The sequence below is a fragment of the Nematolebias whitei genome, chromosome 16, assembly GCF_014905685.2.
Source record: "Nematolebias whitei isolate Nwh7 chromosome 16, NemWhi1, whole genome shotgun sequence".
NCBI classification, from domain to species: domain Eukaryota; kingdom Metazoa; phylum Chordata; class Actinopteri; order Cyprinodontiformes; family Rivulidae; genus Nematolebias; species Nematolebias whitei.
The window spans coordinates 16,951,345-16,960,306 of NC_056513.1; the positions used below are offsets into that span (position 1 = coordinate 16,951,345).

Consider the following 8,962-nt stretch of genomic DNA (forward strand, 5'->3'; position numbering starts at 1 on the left):
ATAATATTATAATATTAATATTATTAAATAATATTTAGTAAATTAAACATTTGGCTTGGACATAAACATTTAGTTTGTAAACTAAATTTAGTGTGGAGCTAAATATTTAGGTTGCTAACTAAATATTTAACTTGTAAAATAAATATTTAGTTTGGGACTAGGCCATTTATAAATGTATAACATGGTGAAAATATGACTTTGAAAAAAAAAAACCTTTTTTTTTTCTTATGAAAGGCTAAATAAACCAAAATATTGCTGTTAATTTTTGACTGTGTAACTTTACAAATGGCACCCCATATGTAGTGTGTTGCATTTTAACCTGGCTAAATCACAATGGTAACATATACTGAGCCTATTAGCTGCTCTGGACCTCCTTATGCTCAGAGTTTCAGAATTAAAGCATTTGTAAAATATTATTATTGTATTTTCATGATTCTATCCCAGATCTTAGTTTTTAAATTAACTTCTTCAGTATTGTTAAAAGTTTAAATGCTTCGTTTTCAGCTGTCTCGCCAAAAGTAGTCTGTATTAACTTACTATGTCACTAAAAAATAAAATTAAAATAAAACAGCATGCCTTGATTTTTTTCAATATTCTACAAATCACATTCTAACAGACAAAAAGCAGTGTTTACCTTGATCATCAGTATGAAAACCTGCTAGTTTCTGAAATGATTTATTCCAAAAGTACAGTTATTCGGTTACCAGTTCACTTTGTGTTCAATTTAACAAATATTATCTTCCCCATCAAATTTCAAACAGTCATACTAAATTTGTGTTTTCAATTGTAGCAACTAAATCAGCTGTTCTGGTGATTTATTTTGGTAATGACACTATTTTCTTAAAATCCTAAAATATTTGTTTGCATCCCCTCTGGTGTTTAAACTGTGAGTCATGTTTGAGCAGACCAGCCCTGTCAGAGAGAGACTATAAGGTGGTTTATGTTTAATGGATGATTTCAATTCTATCATTAGGCATTTCTGGAGATGGCATATATTGAAGCAGCCCAGGCCATGGTTCAGTACTACCAACTGACTCCGGCTATGATTAACAATCAAAAACTCCTCATACGGATGTCTAAGAGGTACAAAGAACTTCAGCTCAAGGTAAAACTTATATACAGCTTAAACTGCAGATTCTTAGGGTGTTTTAGGCACTAATTTTGAGTAACTTCTCTGTGTAGAAACCAGGTAAAGATGTTCAATCAATCATCCAAGATATTGCTTCACAACGAGAAAGAGATCACATGCAAGAAGTTGAACAGTAAGGCGACTGTTTTTTACTCCTAACTTCTTGTTTAGTTTGGAAAAAAACAAAAAAGTGATTTGCTTCATCATTTCGCTGCAGCTACTTGCCAGAGAGACCTCGCTCCCGCAGCCCTATCAGTCGATCTCTGACCCCTCATTCCCACAGCCCGAGTTTTACATCCTGCAGCTCAGCCCACAGCCCACAAGGAGCACCTTACAGGGGTCCAGATAGAGGGAGCAATGAGCTGAGCCCCCACCGAGGCTCCTGGGATTGTTCGTCACACCTGAGAAGAGCTGAGGACAAAAGAGAGCGAGATGAGCTTTGGAGAAATGGTGGTGGTATGGATGACGATCGGCCCAACGGGCGAACAGCTGAACGTCGGAAGGCCTACCAGAAACACTCAGGTCATCTCAGCTTGAGATCTGCAGATGAGAGAGGAGAAAGTGAAGGGATGAGAAGCAGCAGAGGCCGACACCCACGAGACAGCCCGCAAGGTTTCAGCTCCTACAGGAACATGGAAGATGACTTCTATATGGAGCAAGTGTACAAGTTGGACAAGGAACTCAGAACTTCTCACCAATGGCACAATTCAAAGCCCAAGAGGAGGGATGGTGGCGACTACCCTGTCCGGTCAAGACATTCTGAGTTTGAAATGAGAGAAGAGCTGCCATATAGGCTATCAGAGGACAAGAGGACAGGCTCACCAGGCAGGGACAGGAGCAGAAAGACAAGCAGAAGGCACACGCCTGCAGAAAAACACACACGAGAAAGTGCTTCTGAGAGTACTGTGAGTAAACCTTGAAAATGTATTTCTGCATTTCTGCTGCACATTCATCCCGTACTTCCATCAAAGTTTTTCTTTATATTTTAGGAATGTCAGTCGAAAGAAAAACCAGTTTCACCTCAGCCAAGTCACAAGCCCAAAGAGGAATGCAACAAAGATAAAGACATTGTGAGTAAGCGTGTTTATCATCTGAACAATTTTAAACTAGGGACACTTAAAACTACTGGCATTACATTTCTATCAGCATTCAAATTTAGTCTGATTGTTGTTCTTTTGACCCAAACCCAGTTCAGATCCCCTGCTGACCATAACATCAAAATGTGGGTGGAAAAGTTGAGGCACCCACACCTGCCTCCACCATAATTTGCCTCCACTCTGGGCCCTTTAGCAAAGCCCTCAACCTCACCCATTTGCTCCCCCGGGTCCCCTATGGCAGCCCTCTGCTCCACATAGAGGGCTCTGGTAGTTTGGTGGTCTGTGGTTATGTCAGGAAGAGCATCCGGCATTAAAACAATTGCCAAATATTTGTGCAAGTTCGCTCACTGTGGCGAACCATGAAGAAGAAAGCAGCCAAAAAAAAGTTGCTATTTTTGGATTGTAGCAGGGGAAGTGTGTCCATGATTGTAAATCCATCCTTCCATTATCTCCCGCTTGAGCCAAAGTCGGGTCGCAGGGGCAGCAACTTGAGTGGGGAGGCCCAGACATCTATTTCCACAGCCACCTCTTCCAGTTCTTCTGGGAGGACTCTAAGGAATTCCCAAGCCAACCAAGCATAGTCTCTCCAGCGTGTCTTGGGTCTTCCCCGCAGTCTACTCCCAGTCAGACACACCCAAGGCACCTCCCTAGGGAGGCGCCGAGAGAGCATCCTTACCAGATGCCCGAACCACCTCAACTGGCTCCTTTCGATGTGGAGGAGCAGTGGTTCTACTCTGAGTCTCTCCTGGATGACTGAACTTCTCACCATATAAGGGAGAGTCCAGCTACCCTGCGGAGGAAATTCATTTCAACCGCCTGTATACGCATTCTCATTCTTTTGGTCATTACCCAAAGTTTGTGGCCATAGGTGAGCATAGGAACAAAGATCGACCGGTAAACAGAGAGCTTTGCCTTACAGCTCAGGGAAAGTGTGTCCATGATTGTAAAAGTAGGAAGCAATTAATTGTTTGGGCCAAAATGATCAAAGCAGAATCAATTCTATCCCACAATAGGCTTGATGATTACAAACTGGCATCATATCAACTATTTGTATCAACTATGGGTCCATGATAATGATATACATACACATTGTGTTGATGTGTTCAACATTTTTTCTTGATGTGTGTTTTTAGGAGAAAAAAAGGGAAAATAATGACGACACGGATGAAGACTGTTGGTATCCCAAGAACATGGAGGAGCTGGTGACTGTGGATGAAGTGGGTGGAGAAGAGGACTCCATCATTGAACCGGACCTTCCTGAGCTGGAGGAGTTTGTTTCCTGTCCCAAAGAGATTGTCGTGGAAGAATCAAAGGAAAAGCAGGAATCACCATCAGCATCGTCCTTGGAAGTGCTGAAGACATCTGAGGAGAAATTGGAGCGAGAGAAGTCCTGTGGCGATGTAGGAGACCAAGCATCTGAACGTCTAACTGAGAAAGACGAGGATGGAGTATCTGCAAAGAGGAGCGAGGTGGAAAAAATGAATCCAGTGACTCCTGAGCGACCAACCAGCAATATTGGTGATTTCCCCAGTGAAGAGTTCAAGGCTGCACTGGAGGAAACCTGCTTGGTGGATAGCAACGTAGCTAACAATCAGGGGTCAGACGAACAAATGGAAAATCACATTTGTTTACCGGAGGACAGCAAAAAACAAAGGCCAGTAATGGAACCCATTCTTAATGGAGTACAAGAGAAGGATTATGGTCCAAAAAAAGGTAATTTCAATTAAATAAATGTTTAAACATAAAACTAGAACAACTGCTTTGTATTGTACAGCTTTCCTCTTGGAAAAATATCGGAGTTAGTTTACCGGATCAACCATTTTCATTGTGTTTTATATAAAGATAAATATATAGGCCTTTATTTTTTACAGCAAGTGCTCAAAACTAAGAAGAAAAAATGTTCAACTTTACTACTCTAGAGGTTTTGTTTATTCTGAATTTCTCGTTATTAAAATGCCTCTCATAGAGATTGAAGCTTCATTACCATCCCTGGAGCAGGACAAAGCTGTCAGTGAACACAGCATCCCTTTGGGTAAGCATTGCACATTTTTAAACTATGACTTCTACAATAAAACATTTTATAACTATAGCTACAATTAAATAAAATAAAATAAATGAACACTGACAATCTTTAGGCTGAACACTTTTTGCATGTTACACGACAGACTGAGTGGCAGATATATCAAAGATGTGTTAGTGGTTCGACGTTTTAAACAAAGTTATGTAGCTTTCTAATCATTTTGAAAAAAGCGCAAGACACAAAAAGAGAATTATTTGAGAAATATAATTTTAAAAAATCATTAAAAATAATTGAAATTATGATCATCTGCATTATGCACTACTTTGAAACACAACAGGTTCAGGTAACATGGGTTACCTTAAATTTTTGTATTAAAATCATGGTCTACAGTTCCAGTACTTTACAACAAATCTGTTTATTTAGTTTCACTTCGTTATAGGAGTTCTAACATGTTTATCCTCATTGGTTCCTTTAAAACTTTTTTCATTCATTCATTCAAACTTTATTTATACAAGTTCATCTCATTGAGCCTCAGAGACTCATTTACAAAAGAGACTAGAGAGATTTTCAAATCTTAATCTGCAGCAAATATTAATCTAACCTGCTCTTCAAGGATTTTACATTTCGTTTTGCTTTGTTTAAAAGAGGAGTCTGGACTCTTCATCCTGAAGATAAAACATTACCCTCTAAACTGTTTGTACGTTGATGGACGATCAGTTGCATCAGCCCAATAATTGAGAGGACTGACTCGGTCATGTGCAGAGCTATTTCTGTGAGCGGGCCGCGAAATGCACCCTGGAGAGAATAATATTAACATCAGGGTCAGATGATATGCTGGAGCACATGGCTAGTATTTTATTGTTGCAGCGTGGCCTCTCCATAAACCCAATAACAAAGGGCTGTACACACACACACACACACACACGTGCACGTGCACGCGTTTGTCTTTCTATCTTTATGAGGACTTTGCATTGACTTTGCGGCTGTGGCTGAGTGGTTAGAGCAGTCGTCCTCCAATGCAAGAGTTGGAGGTTCAAATCCACCAGCAGTCACATGCTGAAGTGTCCCTGGGCAAGACACTGAACCCCTCATAGCCTCTGATGTGTATCCCATCATGAATGTGATCTAAAGCACTGATTAGTCTCTTTAGAATGATTTGTTCAATTAGCTTTGTAGAGACCTAGTAGAGTGCTGTATGAATGAATAAATGAGGGCACAGATTGTAGTGTAAAGTGCTTTGAGTATCTTGAAATAAGATAGAAAGGTGCTATATAAGTACAGTCCATTTACTTCCATTCATTTTTCATTTATTTCTATAACCTAACCCTGACCCTTACCATAAACCTAACCACAACCAGTACATACCTAACCCTAAACCTAACCCCTAACCCACCAACGGCACTGCTCCTTATGGGGCCCGGACTTTGGGAAAGTGAAATTTGATTATTGTGTTGTTGGGGTTTTTTGTCTGACAGGAGTGGAGTTTATTGTGCCAAAGGCTGGTTTCTTTTGTCAACTCTGTGGACTCTTTTACACCAGCGAGGACACTGCCAAGACCACTCACTGCCGCAGCACTGTACACTACAGGAACCTGCAGGTACGTGCCTTCTGGAGGTAAATGTGTGCTTTATTTGTCATTCGCATCACATGTGGTACATGTGGTGGAACAAAACTGTGTGCACAGGGTCCCAATTACATCCAACACTAAAATGTAAAAGAAAGAACAGCAATAAGATCTAAAATATGAAATAAGAAAAGCATCAACTAAATAATACACTAAGCACTAGTAGCATAAAAACATTACGTCGAACAGCAGCACAAACTGTGTCTGTGTGAGCAGATGAGCACGAATGAACACAGCAACATGAAACAGATCAGCAGCAACATGAAACAGATCAGCAGCAACTTGATGTGATTTTTCACAGTGATTATTCTGTTTAGAGATTCATGAGTCTAACAGCCTCAGGGTAGAAGCTGTTCCTCAGTCTAGTGGTTCTACACTTAATGCTCCTCAACCTCCTTCCTGAGGTGAGCGGGGCAAAATGTGTGTGTGTGCTGGGTGAGTGGGGTCCTTCATGATGCAGGTGGCCCTCTTCCTGCATCTAGAGGTGTAGATGTCTGTGATGGTGGGGAGGCTGACTCCGACAGACTTCTGTGCAGCCTTCACCACTCTCTGCAAAGCTTTTCTTTCTGCAGCTGTGCAGCCTCCATGCCACACGTTGATGCTGGAGCACAGGATGCTCTCCACTGCACACTTGTAAAAGGAGGTGAGGACTGAGCTTCCCAGACCAGCTCGCCTCAGTTGCCTGAGGAAGTAGAGTCTCTGTTGAGCTTTCTTGATCAGGCTGGTGGTGTTGTTGGTCCAGCTGAGGTTGTCATTCAGGTGCACACCCAAGTATTTGTAGCTGGAGACCATTTCCACCACAGATCCTATGTTCAGGTGGGTGCAGGTGTGTTTGTTCCTTCTGAAGTCCACGTCCATCTCCTTCATCTTTTTCACATTGATGTTAAGGTTATTCTCCTTGCACCAGCTATCCAGGTGTTCCACCTCCTGCCTGTAGCTGGACTCATTGTTGTTTGTGATGCATCCCACCTCCACTGTATAATCTGCAAACTTTACAATAAGACAGCCTAGATGGGTAGGTGCACAGTCATACGTGAGCAGAGTGAACAGAAGAGGACTCAACACACAGCCCTGAGGGGAGCCAGTACTGAAGGTTATGGTGGAGTAAGAGAAGTTGTGGATCCTCACAGACTGTGGTCTGTTTGTTAAGAAGTCTAGGACCCCGTTACAAATGGAGGGGCTTAGTCCTAGTGTGAGTAGTTTGTCCATCAGGGTTTGGGGGATCATGGTGTTGAAGGCAGACGTGAAGTCCACAAAGATCATGTGGACGTAGGAGTCCTTCTGCTCCAGGCATGGAGGCTGCACAGCTGCAGAAAGAAAAGCTTTGCAGAGTGGTGAAGGCTGCACAGAAGACTGTTGGAGTCAGTCTCCCCACCATCACAGATATTTACACCTCTAGATGCAGGAAGAGGGCCACCTGCATCATGAAGGACCTCACTCACCCAGCACACACACTTTTTGCCTCGCTCACCTCAGGAAGTAGGATGAGGAGCATTAAGTGTATAACCACTAGACTGAGGAACAGCTTCTACCCTGAGGTTGTTAGACTCATGAATCTCTAACCAGAATAATCACTGTGAAAAATCACATTGTGTTGCTGCTGATCAGTTTCATGTTGATGTGTTCATTTGTACTTATCTGCTCACACAGACTCGGGTTCGAGCTGCTGTTTGGCATATTGTTTCTATGCTATTAGTTCTTCGAATGATTTTAGTTAACATCTTTCTTAGTTCATATCTTAGATTTATTACTGATTTTCTTTTACATTTTATTGTTGGATGTAACTGGGACCCTGCGTACACAATTTTGTTCCACCACATGTACCACATGTACTACATGTAGTGCTGTATTTGCATAATGTCCAGGACATCCTTGTAAAAGAGATTGATGATCTCAATGGATTTCTTCCTGGTAAAACAATGAATAAATAAATAAATAAGTAAAAGAATGACAAATAAATAAACTCTCTCTCTCTCAATTAAATTTTTTATGCTAAAGAAATATGTTTTCAAATGCTTATTGTGCTTACAAGGTAGTAACTTAGTCTGAAATGTTTAATATAACAACTCTAGATGAAATATATAGGTGAACAAATTTGTCTCACTGTTTAGAAAGAAACTGGTCAGTTTTGTCTCTCTGTCACCCTTAATTAATGCATAATAAGGAGTTATTAATGATTTATAAAGTGTTTATAGAGGAAGTAATAACCTATCTATAAAATATTTATTAACCATCTATAAGGGGAGCCTTATTATAAAGTGACACTGCTGAATTGTTGAATTTTTCTAGTGAAATCAAATGGTTTTATAAGGAAAATGTAAACGTGTTTTGATGAGGACAGCGTCCTGTTAGACCGATGCAGTCAAGTCATTCTACGTTGTTTAGTTAAACTCATGCTATACTTTACATTTTATCCATTTTGGGTTTTTTTTTCTTTCAGAAATATCTGTCCCAGTTGGCCGAGGACAGTCTGTCAAAAATAATCCCTGAACCATCCGCTGCACAGTGATGCCATCTTAACCTTTGACCTCTGGCCCAGCAAACAGCACAAGAAGATTTGTGAACACGTGCAGTTTGTGTAACTCGATGGAAAATTAAAATGTGAAACAAAGAAGCTTGAATTTGTGAACAATTGCAATAGATTTTATGTTCAGGGGACACTAAGGTCTTGATTTTTTCAGTTTTGTACGTACTTGAAGCGAAATGAAAAGTCAGGTCACAGGATTTAGCTGCTTTTTAAAATTTTCTTACTAATTTATTTTACAAGATTCAGTGAGAGATAAAAATTTATTCATTTTAAGTGCACTTATAAATATGTTATGTTGCTCAGATTGTTTTATTTGAATTAATCTAAATTAAATGGAAGTAAAAACTGCACTGTTTTATTTTTAACAATCAGCTGCGTACATATTGATACTATTATAGGTATTTGTGATGAAGAGTAAAAGCATGGATTTAGAGTAGCTGTGATGTTGAAGGAGCTCTTGGTCTGCTGTAGCAGAGCTCATCGGATGCACTTGTTTAACTGTGTGGAGGGTGTGTGCCGTGTTGTGCCGTGTTGTGCATTACGTTTAGCACTTTGTGCAACAGAT

General features: G+C 40.5%; 1 protein-coding gene across 1 annotated transcript in view; it reads left to right on the forward strand.

Moving 5' to 3' along the window:
- rbm20 (RNA binding motif protein 20) overlaps positions 1 to 8,527 on the forward strand; it is a 68,590-nt gene extending 60,063 nt beyond the window's left edge. Inside the window, exons 5-13 of the mRNA XM_037690541.1 lie at positions 791 to 810; positions 974 to 1,105; positions 1,183 to 1,262; positions 1,347 to 2,034; positions 2,119 to 2,199; positions 3,360 to 3,939; positions 4,193 to 4,258; positions 5,722 to 5,843; positions 8,311 to 8,527. Coding sequence (XP_037546469.1) covers positions 791 to 810; positions 974 to 1,105; positions 1,183 to 1,262; positions 1,347 to 2,034; positions 2,119 to 2,199; positions 3,360 to 3,939; positions 4,193 to 4,258; positions 5,722 to 5,843; positions 8,311 to 8,379 — 1,838 coding nt within the window. The 3' untranslated portion in view covers positions 8,380 to 8,527. The remainder of the gene's footprint in view (positions 1 to 790; positions 811 to 973; positions 1,106 to 1,182; positions 1,263 to 1,346; positions 2,035 to 2,118; positions 2,200 to 3,359; positions 3,940 to 4,192; positions 4,259 to 5,721; positions 5,844 to 8,310) is intronic.
- Positions 8,528 to 8,962: the final 435 nt, after the last annotated feature.